The sequence below is a fragment of the Larimichthys crocea genome, chromosome XII (assembly GCF_000972845.2).
Source record: "Larimichthys crocea isolate SSNF chromosome XII, L_crocea_2.0, whole genome shotgun sequence".
In the NCBI taxonomy this organism is placed as follows: Eukaryota; Metazoa; Chordata; class Actinopteri; family Sciaenidae; genus Larimichthys; species Larimichthys crocea.
The window spans coordinates 14086433-14106650 of record NC_040022.1 but is presented as its reverse complement, the minus strand read 5'-3'; the positions used below and the strand labels follow the sequence as shown (position 1 = coordinate 14106650).

Below are 20218 nucleotides of genomic sequence, written 5' to 3'. Positions count from 1 at the left end.
CATAAACACCTCAAGACACGAGAGTTTGGACTGTTATTTTCAACAGTCACAACAGAAACTGGCTCACTAAGCAGGATTTTTTAGACAGACATATGGACAGACAACAGTGAGCTCTTCCAAGTTTAGCTCTGCTTGTATAGAAGCCAAACCCACACAAACACTTGCAGGGCCTGCGTTAAAGTGGCTGAAACTCCAGTGACAGTGTTTTTGTTTAGGAATGTGTCTGTTTCTCCTCAGATGATCCAATTTGTTGTTTGAATGTGGTCTTTATTTAAAAAAAAAGGTTTATATACAAGTTGCCGTGCCTTCCCCTTTAGCTGCAGAAATATCGCTACATGTGCAACAATATCACAGCGATGAATGCAAACAAATAAGTGAAAAGTTGTGACATTACAGACGATTGTGCAGAAATATTAAATATTCAGGTGAATTTTCCAATCAACGATCACACTAATGACACAGAGGACCTAAAATTAATTCTTTGCATGTCTACATTATTTAATATTGCTTCAATAAACAGCAATGCATTTCCTATTATAATTTCAATAAAGATTTGCAATAAATCCATATCATGACTCATAGCTCCTTCGGTGAGCTTTTTACACATTGCTCTGATTGTACGATCATTGCATCTCAGACTACAGTCTTACATTAAGAGACACAATGATTATTGTTTAAAAGTTTTGGATTCATGTCAAGAGAAATACAATATGGCATTACGGTCTGTGAATGTCACAACATGTTGGAAGAAACAGCAAGCCTGTGTTTGCTAAAAGTATCTGAAAAAAATCAGGACTAGACTTTCCATTTATTGTTTTAAGGACCATTTAAGTGCTTGACAGATGACATATCTGAAGTATTTACTTTTCATCCTGTGTGAGTGATGTGAGTACAGCAAATCGAGGCCACCCTGAACCTTGCAAATATTCAAATATGTTGGTTTCCAGGCCAGGTTCATTTTTTCTATCATTCTCCTGGCAGAAACTGACATGATATCACATAAATAACCTTCTACTTTCCTCTTTTACCCAGAACTAGGCTAGCTTTTGTGCACTTTATAGACTGATCCAATAACAGCAACCACTTTAAAATCACAATGACACAGAGAAAACAAGGATCTCTGTGCTTGAATTCCAAAACTCTAAGGTTTTGTTTAAAAGAAACACTTGATCATTTGGAAGAACGACAGAGAGAGAATATTCTTTTAGCATTTCACCCTCCAAAGGTTATTTCCATCATGAACTAAAACTCAAAGTATGTGCAGCTATGTAATAATCTGTAAACCAATATATGTTTTAAAATGTATATCAACACAGCTTGTGAATTCCACAGACATATCACTTACTCTACCACCAACAGCAGGGAGCACAGAACCTACATCAGTCATTTTAACTGGCCTCCACTGATGATACTTGTCTGCATGTGTGTATGTGTGTTTACATGTGGGTGCGCCCCACATTTGTGTGTCTGTGTGCGGTATCCATCTGTCTGTCCAGTGATGAAGGCTGTCAGCATGAGAACTAATCCCACCATTAGCACCAGCCGCCTTAATGACAGAGACATCTTTACTCTGTCTGTGACGGAGGGAAGACAGAAAAGAAAAGAAAGCGGGGGGGAGTATTAAATAAGGAAGAAAAACACATGAGCAAGAATCAACAACCACTGTCAAAAACAAAGACAGAAAAAGAAAAAGGCAGTAAAAAAAAAAATAAAGGTGGATGGGGGATGATGGACAGACTGAAGAAAAAAGGGATGATGTGAGGCAATATCAGAGGCAACTTCTGCTGAACAACAAAACATACTCTAAATGAAGACACAGAAGTTAAGAGTCCACTACAGCACAAGTTACAAAATATTAAAATATTCATTTGAGTTTTCAATAAATGAACGCTGTGGTTTAATGTTTAGCCGAGTGGATGTCTCTGTATGTGTGTGTGTGTGTGTGTGTGCGTGTGTGTGGCGAGGGCTAGTATCAGTGGGGTCAAAGGTCATGTAGTTGACCTAGAGGTAACTCCCAGCATAACCTGGTCTGGACGTGGCGACAGGAAGCAGCCACGGCAACTTGGAGGTGTCTGCAGGAGATCTACTGACACTGAGACTCGGAGACCTTTCAACTCTCTTCTCCCTTTATCACACACACACACACACACAGGCAAGCTCGCACACATGTTCAGAAACAGAGCACACAAGTATGCACACATAGACACAAATAGAGAGAGAGAGAAAAAAAAAAAAACATGCGCCTGCATGATCCCCACACACAGACACACACACACACACACACAGGCGACAGCAGAGTGGAGTCAGCTGGAGAGGCAGAGACACTTTGGCCTTTCAACAGCCAGGATCTCTGGACAGGTCAGGACCACACACACTGAGGCACACAAACACACGGACACACACTTGTCCCTGTGGTGGCTGACATCAATCCAAACTACTGCTTACACAATCTTGAACCATTTTGAACCACAAAACTTGGAAAACTTTGTATGTATGGTGACTGTGCAGTTTTTTTGTTTATGAGCTTTCCCGATGAAGATTTCTTTGTCATCGTCAAATAATGTTTGCTGTTGTCTCCTCTTTGTTGTTAAGGATTCTTTTCAGTTTCTCTCGGTCGCCTACATTTTTTTTTTTCCATCACTCAAGTTAAACATTTTTCCAATTAAAGCTCTAACAAACAATATTTTGGGTGTTAACAAAAAGCCCACTGTGAATCAACACCCAAGTCTTTGACTTTATGCCTCTTTCAGTTGTTTTCTCTCTGTTTTTTTGATTGGTTGGTCTACATACATTCATACGTACATACAGTGAGCAACATCATCTTAATTTACATGTGCAAACCTATAAAGAACAGGAATGTACATATGAATTGGACATATACTTTGATAACACTTTCCCTGCTGGTATTTAGTATGAGGGTGCCTTTTCAAGGTGTACTCATGGATGTATCATGAGAACTGAATGCCATGTTCCAAGATGTCCAATGAGTCCAAACAATCTCATATCGCTTTAATATTCATGTCCATGGCCCAAACAGCAGATGAGTAACATTTACGCCACAATCTTCTTCTCCTTCTCCTTTCAGCTTTTCCCTTCAGGGGTCGCCACAGCGAATAATTTACGCCACAATCTGATCCTTTGAAATTATGCTAACTGTATTTTAACAATGCTCCCCTTCATATGTAAGGACGACTTTCCACCTTCAAATTTATCTAGATCAGAACGTATGAATGATTTGGCTGTCAGACATGGGCAGGCAATTAATTTTTAATTTTTAATTTTTAATGAATACAGAACATCTTATTAACTTGTGCACCAAACTAAGACCTTCAAACATTTTTCATGCCACTTTTAACATGAACTGTATTTTAACCTTAAACCTTATATTATGCGTCACAAGAAGGAGAAAAAAAAGGACCGATGGGGTTAAAAGCCGGAAAGAAAAAAAAAAAAAATGAAACAAAGTCTCATCTAAGTATGTTTGCTGTGTCCCTCACAAATGAAAAGCCTCAGCTCCATCTCTCACTCTTCTCTCTCTATTCACCTTTTGTCTTGAGCCTTACGAGCTGACTAACATATATAGACCAAAGGTGAACCTTTGAATCAACGGCACCAATGTATATATAGTTCTTTTAGCCTGTATACGCTCATTCTGCCAGGTGATTAAGCCCGAATGATAATAAAAACGTCAAAGTGGGTTTAAAGCATACAAAGCAAAAAGTGCATGTTAAGTACTCCTTTCACTGGTTTGGCTTCTTGTGAAAGACCTAAGTAATAATCAGGCATATCCCTCCACTTTTGTGTAACTTTACTGTTTGAAGAGTGAACAAAATAAAATATGCTGCTTGTAATCTCTCTTTTCAATAATCAAGAAGAATGACCTACTCTGCTCACAAGAGTGTACACCGATTCCTGTAAGTATTTTGTTTGATAGGTTACACCAAATCCCCTCATGGGAGGGTGTTTGTGTAAAGAGATGAGTGAGTGAGTGTGTGTGTGTGTGTGTGTGTGTGTGTGTGTGTGTGTCTATACTGTACTCATGCATCAGTTTGACAGTTTGAGTGATTTCTGTGCTGGGATTTGGCAGGCCATGGTTACAGTTCTTCACTCATCACCCTCCAGTGGGTGAGTGTGTGTAACTCAATGCCTCTAATCTAGCTGGCTGCTCAAAGGATTAGGAACTCTACGATTCTCAATGGGAGCATGCTGGAGCTAGTCCTTTTTAAGTGTGTGTGTGTGTGTGTGTGTGTGTGTGTGTGTGTGTGTGTGTGTGTGTGTGTGTTTTGTGTTTTGTGTGGTTATACTATGAATCTATTAAAAAAATCTCTCAAGCAAAGAGAATAAGAATCTGTACAGACCTATTCAATTGCCAGAGGAAAAAACATTAAGCTCCCTTGTCACAACAAATTCAGCTTTTCAAATCCCTGATAAATCTTTTTTCAAAAGCAAAACTGACTGATTTTGCTGTGAAGAATGTAATGAGCTGCAGTGGCAAGACATTTATATCTTCAAATGTACGTTTGATGTGGTACACTCTAAATAGGTAAGGTATCTGGAAACATATTTTAGAGAATTAGGATTGTTGGAATGGTAATCCTTGGAAATTTTGATTTATTTTTTTATTCTTGGGATCACGGTTCAAAAATCAATCTTTGAACCAAAATGGATTCTTGATTCAATAAAGATGTGACGAAACTTAGTCTAATATGACAAGTTTTGTATTTAAATTTTAACCGCCCCCCCACACACACACTATTCTCTGCTTTGTTGTCAAAGTTTCCGCCAGACGTTGACGATCATTATTTAGCTTACCTGCCACTTATGTTTCATACTAGAGTATAGTAAATCCTTACTGTTTCAGCGCACATTGCACAGCATTAAGTTAGAGCCTGAAAGTACCCCTAAAAGCTTGCATATTGAATGAGTCATGTCAAGCTCATTCCCCAGGACATTATTAAATAGAAAAAGCATCTGAAAGCTTGGCTTCATTGAAGATTGGGCAGGTTGAATTAATTTTTCCTTCTCCATAGCATCACAGTTGTGTGTATTTTGTGTGTCTTTTCCATTTTTGTGGTAATAAAAATACATGCCGTATTACACTATTTTATTCTGTAAACTAATTCAGAATCAGAGGATATAATCTCAATAATAATTGTAATTTTAAAGATCAACAACGCTAAGTTAGGCCTATACAATCTTTGACAGTCAAACAACATCAGCACCAAGAAGCAACTGGTTTAAAAATACGATTGTAAATTCCACAAACCCTCATATAAGCACGTCACAGGAGGTCAGTCAGAACCACGGCATATACAGAGGGACGACATATACCCCAACATACCCAAACACAAATGCTGCACAGATGTGCATGACTAGAGGATGAGAATAAATGGTGCACCGGGTAAACTGGCAGCACAGGGAGTTTGAGTCTTAAGCATGACCTCATCTGTTTAGACAGAACTGGATGAAGGGAGGGATGGAGGGATCAGCAGGCAGGATACAGGGGGGGTCTGGAAATTGGGGTTGGGGGTCATGGATAGCATGTCAGCGTGTGTAAATGTGTGTCCCTGTGCATGTTTGTGTGTATTTTAATAAGGTGAAATGAGGCACTACAGCAGCCTTGACCATTCAGGGGAGGGAAAGGCACGGATCAGTGGTCACCCAGCAGTACACACAACACCCACCAGGACCTCCCCCGCAATCTTTGTCATTTTTCTAGTCTACCTTCAATCTCTCTACAGTTTTGTCGAGGGGGCTGATGTTACACGAGAAAAAAGTCCCTTTCATTACAAAACTCTGGCATACAGACCCTGGCTAATGGTATTGGTGACCATATAATGTATTGTCGGACTCTCCCCTTCCACTACATAATAAAGCGGAACTCATTTGTTGCAGCTTTCATTATAAACAACTAAACCACGTTATCTTGGTCACATTAAAGTCATAATGAGTCGACAGTAATTCATTAACAATACTGGAATACATCAGTGTTTTGGGGAACCAGCATTCTTTCATTAATTCACAACAGTCTGGTTTCAGTCTGGTTTCTGTTAGGGCTTTGATTCACCACACACAGCATAAAAGGTCAGAGTGAACTGGCTCTGTTAAAAGTAGCATTGCAAGTAATAAAGCATGAATTATGGTGCAAAGTGAATTACCCAATATGAAAAACAACTGACTGATAAACACAAATGCAGTTTCACCATTTTCCCTTTATACACTTATATCATTTACCTTGTGGTCTAAAACACATTAGTGTGCACAAAAAGTTAAAAAGGTGAAACAACACATTTAAATTAATACTCAGGCAGTAAGGTTACAGCAAATACACTAACAAAAACACTAATTATTCAAAGTAATCAAGCTCTACGAATGTAAATGTACTGAATTTGAATTTAAATTTTCTGCTTTTGTGTTATTTTATGTATTCATTAGTTAATTATCTGACTAATAGCAGATCATCTGTTATTCATTCATCAATTAATATGGCTCATTTGATTTGTAGGTTGAAAACGGCATAACTAGGGGAAAGAAATGAAGTGAAAATAAGTTTTATGTAAGGAGAATAAACAAGAATTTGCTGATGGTATTGTGCTGACCTTTGTTTCACTACAATTCAACTTGGATCTTTTTTTGTTACCCGTGTCCCCAATTATTGTTAATGATTAATAAAAATATTATGAGGTTAGGGTGTGAATTTTTTCCAGCTTCAAAAAGGGGGCACATGCCAGAAAGAGTTTGAGAACCACTGCTGTATTTAAATGGAACAATAAGGGGAGAAATTTGCCATTTGAATACAAAATATAAACCAGAATCAACATACCAAGTAAGATTATGCACAAAGGGGCAAAGGGGTTACACTCCTAGCCTAATAAGCACAACGTAGTATCGCTGTAGTACCCACGAGTCTGCATACACTAAAATACACACACCTTAATCCTCTCCTGGATGTGTCTGAGAGCGTCTGCAGTTCCCATGTCTCCATCTTCCTGGATGCAAACCACATCTAGTTTCATCTTCACGTCCAACTTGATTTTAGAGTCCGAGCTCATCATCTTGTGGACCTCTCTGGTGGTGATCACTATCACCTCTGACAGGACAGTACACAGAAGTAAAACGTTAGATCACATATTGCAAAAATGTCAGGATAAGTCATCGCCGCAGTGCTCTGTGTGTGTTTTCTTTTACAGGATCCATTTGCGGCAAATAAATCATGAATCATTTCTTCCAAAATTATTATTTACACACTGAAAGCAGCGGAAAAAAATGTGCACACTCAGTCGTGTCTTAAATCTTATGTGCACTATATTTTGATCCTAATACAAAGATAAATCTTTATGATAACAGGAACATTTCTCTAGAAGTATTTTCACTGAAAGAAGAATTGTTGGTCTTGCTCTCTGATCTAATGAGAGGCCATCAGGAGCTATTGGTTAACCCAAATTTGTATTCTTGCTCACACAAAACAGTTTCTGAGCAGAACACCGCCAAAGATGGCCCAAAAAAGCCCAAATAAGATGTCTATTTAACTTTCACACATCCTAAACCTTAAATCAGGCTAAGACCAGTGTTCCACTTTATAAAGTTGGTTATAACTAAACCACTTTATGAATCTAGAACATTGCAGAGTCCGTCTGCTTTAATTAGCCTTGTCTGCATAAAATGTTCTCTACCGGGCATTTGTTCACTCTAGCTGTGTCAGCCTAGTAAAACCAAATTGCAGGGCTTTGGCTAGCTGGCTGCACACAGTAAAGTGCTGGCCACACAGGTTGATTATGTAGCTAGTTTTATTTAGGCTAGTGAGGACCTACAGGCTTTTATAACAAACAGCCCTGTTTACTGGCAAGAACAGCGTACTGCAACAAATCCCTTTATAAGCCCGGAGTTTCTGGACTGAGTGCAAGCTGCAGCACAAGAGTCAAAAATCTGGACTGTAAATCTAGACAGGAAATGCACACCTGACAATGGCTGCTGAAGTGATGACAAGCTGGTGAAAGTACAACTAGAAAAAGCAGCACACTTGTAAACTCGATACCTTTTATGCACTGAAAGGAGCAGGCCCATGTTGCTGGAGGCAGTCAGAAAGTTTTTTCACGGTACCAAACAGTATTACACTGGTCACTGACCATGAATGGAACAAAAAAAACTTACCATTTGGTTTTGTTACTAAAATAAAGATTTTTTTTTTCCACATTTGCTGTTTCCAATTTTAAATGTTTGTTACTGCTTCAAATTTAAACTGATTTTTGGTTTCCTTTTTATTTGAGTGTGTTTCAGCACACAAATCCCATCAAAGTCCAGATCTTTCTTTCAGCATAACATCGGGATCCGGCCAACAACTGCTTATGTTTTTAATGTGACCTTCCTAAAACATTAAATTCTGAACTTTATTTTGTAAAATCCTCTCCGTCTTCTTTGTATCACAGCAAAATGATAAAATGCAACAGAGTTTGTCTTTCAGTATCTCAGTTAGGTTTTTAAACCTGTACAGTCCTTGGGTTTAAACTGAAAAAAAAAAAAAAAAAAAAAAAAAAAAAAAAACAGTTAACAGGAGATGATCTTTGGCCCTCTTTCCACATAAATGCCAAAATGTAGTTAGCACACGTTTTATTCCAGTTTTTCCAAGTGGACCACATAAAGTTACACTAGAGGCACCGCTTCTTTACATATTATGTGGAAACCAACCAAGAATGCCAGTGCACTTCTGTAACACTTTCCACCTCTGCCACTGACACACAGAGGGCCAACAGCTCGGTGCAGCTGCTACCATCAGATCCAATTAATGTGAAGTTCTAACGAGGAATTTGTTACAGTATCTGACCTGGCTGACAGAACATTGCATTTTTTTAAAAAAAATAGTCTTTCAGCTATTTTTTATCATGTTAATCACAGGACGGGTGAAATAAAAATATCATAATGATAATAAACAGTATCTCTGGGTGACTAAAGACGTCCCAACAAAACTAAAAGGAGAGGATGGTGGTAGCAGTAATCGAGGCATATGTAGTAGTAGTAACAGGGGTATTAGATGTAGTTGTTGTTCCAGTAGGAGTACTTCAATGAAAAACCAAGCTCTCACCTTCAAAGCCCACCCTCTCCAGCAGGTTCAGCGGGTACCACATCAGGGGCTTGTTGCCGACAGGCAGCATTGCTTTTGGGGTGTTGTATGTCAGATCAGTCATACGAGAACCCCCACCAGCCGCCATCAGGACCGCCTGGAGCTCCATGATGTCTGCTGGGGACAGCTAAGAAAGAAAATTTACCAGAACTCATATTAATTCATGTTTATGTCTATAAAAGTTTGTAAGTGGGTCGCTGTTGTATTGAGACATGAGGTTGTACAATCTGTATGGGTTTGTACTTTTGATGCGATGTGGCACTGTGAGACTTTCGATGAGGCAGCTTTGAGGTTACTATCTTACCAAAGGTAGCCACTTGATACAGCTGCTGGTAATGCACTGAATAACTCATGGCTGGTGACCCAACACTAAAGCTAAATGACTATTGCATACTAAAGAATATGTTGCTGAACCATTTGTGCCTTTTACTCCCCTGTGCTGAACAAAGACACTGAAGTCAAAACAGTATTCTGTTTGACTGATTTTGATATTCACTTGCTGAACTTTGATGATAGTCAACTTTTGCTTGAAGTGCCCAGGTTCAAAATATAAACACTGGGGTGACCGAGCCTTTTCTGTTGCCGCCCCCAGGCTCTGGAATCCGGAAAAGCCCACCTATTTAGGATGTCTTTTAACACCCAGTAGTATAATGACACTTATATCTTATTCAATTTTGTTGTATTTTATTGTTTTCACTGTTCCTTTATTGTTTTTAATTTGTTTGTTTTTACTTATTGTTCTCTTTATTTATTATCTGCTGTAAAGCACTTTGGTACACCGAAAGGACTGTTGTAAAGGGCTGTATAAATAAAGTACATTTACATTTAAACATACCTAAAATGTCTTGTCCTCTTTTTATCGTTCACCGAGAGAATTGTTTTTTTTTTTCTCTACTTCTCTCTTCTTGACATAGACAACTATCAAAATACTAGATACACATATGAGCAGTTCCCTCTATAATACAGCCCAGAATGATTCACAGTGAAATTTAGTTGTAAGAATAAGACACCAATAAGATACTTACTAATTCATACTGGTACTTAAATGTACACAGGGTTAACAATTAGGCATAGTTTTAGTAAACACTATACCTATCTATACCTACTAGGTACCAACAGTGCTGGGAAACAAAACTCAAGATTGGGATAAATGATATTCTGCCAAACCTCTAAAGTTATTTATGTGTAGGATATTTTTATAGTTACTACAGGCAAACAGGGTACGGGTAGGGCTGGGTATCGTTAAAAAATTTGCCACTACCCTTAAAACGATACCGATACTAACTGAGTACTTCATTCGATACTTTTTTTCAGCTTGATTTAGTATTAATCCTGTGAAAAGAAAGCAAATCGGTTGCATAAATGTCACCGGCATCTCGTAATGATAACCAGCCAACGCTGCACGGCTTGAACCCACTTTACCACCATACAAACTACTGTTGGACCAATCACACAGCGCATTGAATGGAAGAACGCTTGTGGTGATTGGCTGCGAGCAAAACCATAGAAACAATTTTTTTCCTTTTCTTGATCTGGGTACAAAACAAATCGATTGCAGGTATTGTTTGACAGGCCCAGTTTCGATACTACTTGGTACCTGGGTTGTTTCGGTCGATACCTGAAAAGTATCGAGTACCGATACCCAGCCCTAGGTACGGGGCATTTTGAAAATCTCTCAAAACCTAGATGACGAGGTCATTGCTGCTGAACATGTGAAATACATCTGATGTCATTCAGGAAGGAAAAGTTTCTGTTTGTGTTGTAATATGTGTAACTGTGGCTGTACAAAATTCCCCTCTGTGGATCAATAAAGTCTATCTATAAGAACAAAATATGCATATTGTTTCCCAGTGCTAGATACCCAATAATAAGAGTATATATTTTTCTTCTTTCTTCTAAATGCTTGATTACTTTGTTTTAAAATAATTGCTTTCTTCCTGCTGTATTTACATTAAAGTAGCAGTATCCTACTTTTAAGTATTGTTATTGGTAGCTGATCAAAACGACCAAAATTGCTCTGGGCCGCATTACAAAGTGCTACATACTTGTGTTAATTGTGTGTGTACGACAAGAGAAGTGTGTTTTCAACACAGCATGTGTTCATTCACACATTTTAAACCACTGACGACACGTGTACAGGTTCAAATCCCATCATATTGTTAAAGCGTGGTCGTTCTTCTGGATTTTATTGCTCATAAATCAACAGAAACTCCGCATTTCTTTCCACATCGTGTCAAAATCAGACGACTCGCCCACACAGCTCATCTGATAACGTTACTACCAGCCGTGTCGTTACACTTGGCATATGCTCAAGGCACTACTGCCAACTGAACCCACGACAAGAAGATAAAATGTGGCGCTGAGCCGCTGAAACGTGTGTGGATGTACCTGTCAGTGCTCCCTGTTGCTCCGCTGAAATGACAGCAGCTGCAGACGCATGTGAAGTTGGTTGCTGTTGTTAGCACTTTGCTAACGATTAGCACACGGTGCCGCGGCTCCGGCGGCGGCTCACGGGCAGCCGGACGCGTCCTCCGAGAAAGCGAACACCTGCTCAGGTAAGCGTCGGCGGCGGGAGTGAAATTACTCGTTCAATACTTTGACAGACGTCACGTAAATGAAGCTAAACGGCTAGCATCGTATGATGACACCTGTGTGCTTTCAGTGAAATGAGTCCGTGTAGGAATCTACTTCCTCTCGTACAGTGGTTCCTACAGCATTTTTACTACACAAGCGGCTGGCTACAACTTTATTGTCCACTGTGGTGAAAACACAGAAACAACAACAAACAACAGCTTCCTCTCTAATATTGGTTTATTCAATCAGAACAAGACATAAAAAGTCAATTAATACCAAATAAATGAAAATAACAAATAGATAGAGATAGAGATACTTTATTTACGGTGGCCCTGAAGTGCAAAACACAACAGAAAATTCAAAAACACAATAGCAAATCATATAACACAACAGCAAATCAAATAACACAACAGCAAATCATATAACACAACAGCAAATCATATAACACAACAACAAATCGAATAACACAACAGCAAATTCAAAACGGAAAGGGTAGGTACCCTCGGGTGACATAAATCGTACGTGCTGCTATTAAAGAATATTTTGATGCACGTCATGTCCATGTCTTGCATCAGAATATTCTTTATTAGCAGTGCGTACATTGTCACTAACAGCGCTCATATTTTGAAAACATGTAAGCCATGTCTTTCCGGTTCAAAGGACCACCAGTCCAATCAGCGACGATTCATGTCACCCCAGGGGAACCTACACTTTCCGTTTTGAATTTGCTAATGTGTTATTCGATTTGCTGTTGTGTTATTCAATTTGCTGTTGTGTTATTTGATTTGCTATTGTGTTATTTGATTTGCTGTTGTGTTATTTGATTTGCTGTTGTGTTTTTGAATTTGCTGTTGTGTTTTGCACTTCAGGGCCACCGTACTTTATTGATCCCGAAGGAAATTAAGGTGTCCAGCAGCATATACATGTAACACGTTACACAAAATCAACATATCAGCCCAACGACAGCAACAAAAAACAAAACAAAACGCATAGCACATACACACACTGCACAAAAACAACACATCCACACATTGTGAAATAAGCCACATCTTAAAACACCTGCCACGTTTTTAAACATCACTGACATAACTTATCTTGCTTCCATTCATCATCGCCGCTGACAAACAAAACAGTGGTTATATTTATATTGAACCTTGTTTAGTCGAAAACACTGAAGGGATCTCTTATTTAGCTTTGATTGCCATTGTGATTATAATGGGGATGAAAGTAATTATTGTTAGTTGAAACAATACATAAAATAAGCAGATGGTAAAAGTTAAAAATGATACAAACCTACCACATGAGCTCACATAAAAGAAAAATCTGGAGCACATTCACAGCCGGCCATCACTATTTCATCATTAATGGTTAAAAACATCATCACCACACATATATGGATGACACGTTAATGCATTTGACAATTTGATGACGTGAGAAATGAAGCTATTTTTCACCCAGACAAGTAAACACAATAGAAAACGCGATGATTGATGATTGACCATTCTAGTTTCATGAGTTGTTGTTGATGATGTTAACATTTTATGTGTCATATGTTGGAGACTTTTTTTCCCCAAATGACCACTATTTTTAAAAAATGGCTTTAAACACACACACACACACACACACACACACACACACACACACATTTTTTCCCCCTTTGACCATCGTAGAATTCCTATAGGATTCACACACACATGCACACACACACACACGCTCACACACAAAGTGGTGTGAGCCGATTAGCAGCCAGAAGCCACCCAGCTACTCCTCCAGACTTCAAGCTTGAAAACTCCCAATTCACAGAGCTGAGACGTAACAGCAAATTGAGCTTGGGGAATGTGGCTTTGGTTTTGTTTGCTCTGGCCAGGAGATGAGCTTGACTGCTCGTTGCTGCTTGCTCGAAACCCAGAAGAGCGAGAGAAAGGAGGGAAGAGAGGAGAGATAAAAAAAGAGAGAGAAAGAGACAAACAAGCTTGCCTGTCTGTTATTGCCTGAATGCCAGAATAATAAAATAAAATACTAATGGAAGGAAGAAGCCTGGTGGGTTGAAATATTGGAGGAGGAAGCTGGAGGAAGTGAAAATAGCTTAGAGAAACAGGTCCTTGGAAGAAAGGGTCCTTACGTAATGAGGAGAAAAGAGCAGAGGTGAGAACAAGGAGCTGAAGAAGAATAGAGAGAAGGAAAGAAGAGGAGAGAAAGAGACAATGAGAGAGATACAGACAGACAAAAAGAGAGAGTGGGTTCGTGTGAGATGTCACAAACAGTTAAGTGAACAGCTGATGCTCTTACCTGTAAGAGTTCAGATACATGCTCAGCTTAAGTTCATTTAGCAATGAAACACTCAGTCAGAAATAAATAGATACATTAGAACCAAAACAATGTTGTTCCATTGTCAATTTCTTAAGAATGACCTGAGAAAAAAAGCCAGTAATCCTAGTAATCCTAGCCTACTGCTAAGAGCTAAAACAAATGTATGATACTCATCAAAGTACATTTATTTTTAATGTTTAATAACCCTATTGATTAGAGATGCTCTGACTGGTACGACGTGTTGCTGACAAAACAACCGATTGTGGAATTAGTTTACAACTCCAAGCATTAAAGGCACAATTAAGCAAAAGTGTTGTGTTACATTTAAATAGGTGCCCTGTCACTTTAGTATTGCATTTCCATTAGATATTCAAAAAGTATAGTCAAAATGGAATCAGGACAAGATATCCTGACTTTTATTCCCTTATATTGGTCAAGCTTTTAAACCACTGGATCCTTCATTTACTATAATGCAACCATGTGCAGTGTAAGTCTTTTAAAACATACGCCTCCAGTTTGTAATGCATTCTTTCTGTTCTGTTCTTAAAGTTCTTCAGCCGTTACTGAAGATATGTTTGCATGTCTGGCTAATAAACTTACCGTCGTGTTAGACGAATGCTTTTGCAGTTAACTTACCTGCTTTTTGTCTGAAACACAAAGGTGTACAAACATCACCAAAACTAACTGTTTGTGCACTCTGTAGCATTGTTTTGGTAATATTTTATAAAGATAAAATGTAAAATAAAAATAGAAGTAAAGCAAAACCCAGATGTAACAATTTATCTGATAAATATTAATAGTTATAGATGAACATTTTCTGTACAACAGGTTATACTTTCCAACTCGCTCAAGCTATAAAAGGTCCTTCGCGTTCTTCTGTTTCTACTCTTCACCCGCCCAGTTTACAAGGTGTTGTCAGTGTGCAGGTGGCATCCCTCTCTCTTCATAAAAAAGGGGGATCTGGCAAAAAGGCGAAACTGCAGTAAAAGTCAACCTAAACCACTGACACTCACAGAGATTACTGCCTGGCTGGTTTACCTCAGAGCGCTGATGTGTGCGAGACATTCCACATTCAACTAAACTGGACTGCAACGTTTACTGGTGTCACTGAAAGCTCACATGACAAGACGCAAATGTGTCTGTGAAAGATAAAAAAAAGTGGATGACAGTGTCCTTTTTTTTTTCTTTTCACTTTAAAGAAGAGGCCCTGGCAGCGGAAGCAGCGATAGGTACACCCTTCGCTGCTATTGCGTCATCTTGTACTTCATGTCTTCATGTTCATTGTAAGGAAGAGAAGTGTGTGTGAAAGACAGATTGTTGTCAAGATTTTCTTTCTCCCTTTTCTGTGGGAATTTAGGGAGAAAAAAAAAAAGCTGAGAGCGAGGGCAAGAGTCTTCACAGGCAACTGCAAATCCACTGATCCCCTTGTATTTTGCATATTGTCAAAGCCTGGCTAATTTGTCAAAATGAAGACATCCGTCTGAGCGGTGAGTCGGGGGGCAAATGAAAAAGCACAGAATACCACAGCTCTGAAACAGAAACAGATGGAGATAGGCATGAGAACAGACGTAGAGACAAGTGTGCAGGTCTAGTCACACAGTGACTTGAAATGGAGCAAGATTTCCTCTGATTTCCTCCTCCCTCCTTGGCCATGTTGCTGCGTCTTGTAAATCATTCTCAATTCACTGAAACAAGCCAGTTGGATTAGCTTGGTTTAGATCATAAACATTTGCAGCACAGACCACCCAGGGAGAGAGCAGAGCCAAAGCAAGTGTGTGTATATGTGTGTAAGCGTGCATTGCATGGGCGTGTATGTGTGTGTGTGTGTGTGTGTGTGTGTGTGTGAAGCCTCCCTCTGAGTTTAGAGGTGGGCACTGCAGCATATACGCACTCAAATGTGGTCTTGCACACACACACAGACACAGACACACACACACACACACACACATACACACAGACATACTTATACTGTGGTTTGTGTTTGCGCCACTTCCAGGGCCAGTGCACTGTGGGGCCCTCACCGCTGCCGTGGAAACCAAAACAGGCCCGTTCACCCAATGTCAGAGATTAACACAAACATACACATAAAAGACACAGATAAAGATGTCTCACTGCGCTGCTGCTTAACAATGCTGCAGATATTCTTTTACTGTAAGAAGATATTCCTTTTTTAAGACGTTCATTCGATTTTCCCACACAGATGACACCATAAATAATTACCTAATTGGCTAGTGTTCATAGTTTTTAATTATATTGAATGTATTTTTCTTTGTTGTTTGCGTAACCATGTTTTTGTCATTTAAGATTTTACAAGATATGAGCGATGGTCTTATTGGAACAAAAAACAAATAGATTTGTTCACCATAACTTCTCGAGACCAGCTGCAAAACATTAAGTGTCATCGACCCAAACAACTGCGATATGATGCATGTTTTTCCAAGGACTTTCACAAATAAATGCATGTCTCTTTTTCATACAAAAGTTCAACTGTCTGCGTCACCAGACCTTAAAATTCATTCTTTTTCACTTGAGCACACAGTTGGACTAATTCTTCTCTTGTTTCTCTTCACATGTAGGAATGATCTTAGAGCCAAGCTGGTGTCAGAACCAGGAAATATCTGGGCTGGGCTTTGAAGAGCCAGAGTGGGAAAAGCTGGGCAACTCCCTGCCGCAAGGCGCTGGCACTTTTCTCTGTATGCTACTTGTCTGTCTAACCGCGTGTCTAGTTGACTTTCTAACTGTGTGTTGTCCATTTACCTGTGTTTTAACTTAATAAGAGTTAATAAGGAATAGTTGGGTCATCATCATATATCTGAGGACTGCATATTTATATAGCAGGTATAAGGCAGGTGTGATGGCTCTTGTGTAACAGAGTCAAGCTTGTTCTTGCCTCTGTGTTCCTCCTTCCTTTTTTTGATGGTGTTGCAAAATGGGTTGTCAGGTTTTTAATTGTAATTGTAAAGGTGTGGTGTGGTTGGCCACCTGTAATGAGGTAGTGGAGGTGGTAAGTTCTACTGTGTTATTGATATATTTCACAAAGTGAAAGGTTTGAAGTGAAAGAAAGAGATCTAAAGACTTCAGAACACAAGGAACAACATGAGATGAAGGGGTAGCAGATGATATCAGTAAAAGAAAGGAATCTCATTGGGTTTTTTTTTTATCACACAGTTCAAACAGCAGGCTCCCTGTCTTCAGTGTGTGTGTGTGTGTGTGTGTGTGTGTGTGTGTGTGTGTGTGTGTGTGTGTGTGTGTGTGTGTGTGTCTATCCTGTGTGGTTGAAGGACCTCCCAGTCAGTGGACAGTCCGTAAGACAGAATATGGCCACAGAAAGACACACAGTCACAGTCACAGACACAGACACACACACACAGACACACACACACACACACACAAATTTATGAAAAAATGACATTACAGGAATCTTTTTTATGTTCAAGTCTGGTTTACGGGGCTGTAACACAATAAAGGTCCATATTATTCCATGTTAAGGAAAGCTTTTTTAGATTCAACAGGAAACATTTTACTGGACACAGGAAGTAGTGGTAGTTTTACGAGTTTAAAGGTCCAGTGTGTACGATTTAGAGGGCTCTAAATTTAATATTATATGTATAACTATGTTAGAGTATCACCTGAAAATAAGAATTGTTATGTTTTTGTCACCTTAGCCTAGGCTACAGGCCTCTTCTACAGAGTCCACCATGTTGAACCATGTTTCTATAGTAGCCCAAAATGGAAAACCTACACATTTATCCTTAAAATGAAGTTATGAACAAACAGAACAACAACTATTTATTTGGAATAGATAGACATGACTTGCAACTTGTTCAGTGGGACATTTTGTGCAAAAGTATGATACATTTGAAACAAAAAAAATTAGGAATCATTGTAATATGTAATGTAAAAACACAACAAATTAAAGGATTAGCATTTTAACATTATTGTAAATTCAGAGAGAAAGTCAACTCATCTAATACCAAAGATCTAGAGGTACTAAAAGTACAAGTTCAGGATGCTTTGGTAATTCACATCTCTCTCCTCTGAAATGTTTCATGGATAAGCAATGACTCAGCAATGGGTTTAGCTCTTTTTATATATAAACCTGTCCCGTTTTATGGACAACACACCCAAAATATTTGGTCATGTTTGATCTTTCTCTATCTGGTGGCCTACATGTGTAGTTAAACTTTCCTTCTCTTTCAGCAAAAAACAAAGTGCACATGCACAGACACCCACTCACAGACACACACACACACACACACACACACACACACACACTCATGCACCTACACACACAAAAATCTTCTTTTTAACCGAAATAAATGTTTATAGCATTCCAAACATTTTGTGTGTGAGACAGTATGTGTGGTCCTGTCTGCACCTAGCTTGAGGTTTGAGGTTAAGGTGTCTGCCGGTGTGTTTGTGTGCACGATTTGCAGTGATGTCTGTGCGTGTGTGTGTGTGTGTGTGTGTGTGTGTGTGTGTGTGTCAGTCTGTAAGTGAGAGAGAGAGAAGGATGAAGTGAGGGACACCCATGCTTGCTTCTAAAATGTTTGTGTTTTGAAAAATGGAGAATGAAAAAAATGTCTGGGGTAATCCAAGCTGTTTGGGAACGCTGTGGCACAGTGGTTGGTACAGATATTAATCTTGAGGGCAGGTAACACAGTACGTTGATGACGTTTGGTGGATAAAGCGATAAATAAAATACATTTTGGTCAATATACAACAAAAAGGGCAAAAATTCTTTCTACTGTGATATGCGTCCACAAATTATCATCATGATCATATCTCATATGTAAAGAATCAAACAGTACAAATATTTAAAAGGGTGGTATTTGGGCACTGCTGGCAAATAAGATTTGTTTGGCTGATGCTGTCCACAGTTTAGTTGTAATCTTTGTCCTAAGACAAAACAAAAAGAAATACCATTATAATTAATTATACCAGACTAAAATTACATGCAACCAGTCATATCATCATCATGTATTTTCCTTCACCTTCATTTAATTGTTAAATGTCCTAAAACTGGTTGGGCAGCTATATTTTGAGCTTTTAATCATGGGAGTTCAAATATGCATGCCAGATTTGTAGAGGATCAAAGTGTGTGACTGATTGCCTATTGAAAGCACCCCATGTATTCACATTTGCAATGAAATGAAACCATACAGCTTTAGCAATGACGGAGGCCCCAGTGGAGACATTGGTGGACAGACACAAAAACACACACATGCACTATTGGTTATATCCTTTCACAGCCAGTTGTCAGTGTTAATTTTGCAGTGACACTTATTTGGAGAACGTGAAATTAGTGAAATTAGAGCTTGACAGTTAGCCTTGAAAAGCTGACAAAGAATCTCAACTCACTCGCTCATTATGCAGCCTTGGAACTTATCAAATGTCTTCATCAGTAGGGGAAGGTCACTTGGTGGTCATGAAACTGTAAATGTTCACAGATGAATATCTGAAAGTGTCATAACTTACTGTAACGTACCCCTGTGATCTTGCAGATTTCAAGCCTGTTGGTCTTCTGAGGGCATTTGTATCTTCTTCCATATCTCTGTGGGTTTCATCCAGGTTCCTCCCCACAGTCTAAAGACATGCAGGCAAGGTGAACTACTTAACCTGGGCTTTAGGTGCGAACATATTTGTCTGATTATATGTGTTAGCTGCCGTAACACTACTACAAGTCACCCTGTGCATGCTTGGTGACGATACACTCCCCATCAATTATTATTGCTGAAATAAACCAACGAAATAAATATGTTAAATACGTCTACACCATGTATGAACCATAAGAATTAAACACTGGCCATGTTTTTATTTGCATATAAAACGGACTTTTGCTGTAAAACAAAAATAACCCAGCCCCAAATAACAGTAAAGCCATTTAGTAACAAATAGCACAGCATGCCTTCCCAGCTTTTTACAAATCTCTGTGTTATTTCCCCAAAGGACTGTAACGCCAGGCACTATAAACTATGTGGAAACAGTTGTTTGCATTTAGAGACTATTATTGCTCCGAGTAAATTGCACAACACACATACTTGTACTTGTGGGCATATTCACACATACACATGACCACACACACAATTGTCATTGCAAGGACGCACAAAGGATGATGCAAATGATATCACTAGAACCAGTCAACCCATGATTACCTGTACTTTTAGTGTAGCTGGTTGAACTGAGCCTTTGTGTTTTATCTTGATTTACTTTGGC

General features: G+C 39.0%; 1 protein-coding gene and 1 long non-coding RNA gene across 2 annotated transcripts in view; one reads left to right on the top strand and one right to left on the bottom strand.

Moving 5' to 3' along the window:
- eif2b3 (eukaryotic translation initiation factor 2B, subunit 3 gamma) overlaps window positions 1-11821 on the bottom strand; it is a 30671-nt gene extending 18850 nt beyond the window's left edge. The window contains exons 1-3 of the mRNA XM_010752769.3: window positions 11507-11821; window positions 9080-9245; window positions 6933-7090 (exon numbers count right to left, since the gene is read on the bottom strand). Of these exons, the coding sequence (XP_010751071.1) occupies window positions 6933-7090; window positions 9080-9227 (306 nt within the window). The 5' untranslated portion in view covers window positions 9228-9245; window positions 11507-11821. The remainder of the gene's footprint in view (window positions 1-6932; window positions 7091-9079; window positions 9246-11506) is intronic.
- A 3389-nt stretch (window positions 11822-15210) lies between these two features.
- On the top strand, window positions 15211-19959 carry LOC113747019 (uncharacterized). The gene is made up of 3 exons (XR_003463298.1): window positions 15211-15489; window positions 16579-16695; window positions 19507-19959. It is a non-coding gene; the product is annotated as an uncharacterized LOC113747019 (long non-coding RNA).
- The last annotated feature ends 259 nt before the right edge of the window (window positions 19960-20218 follow it).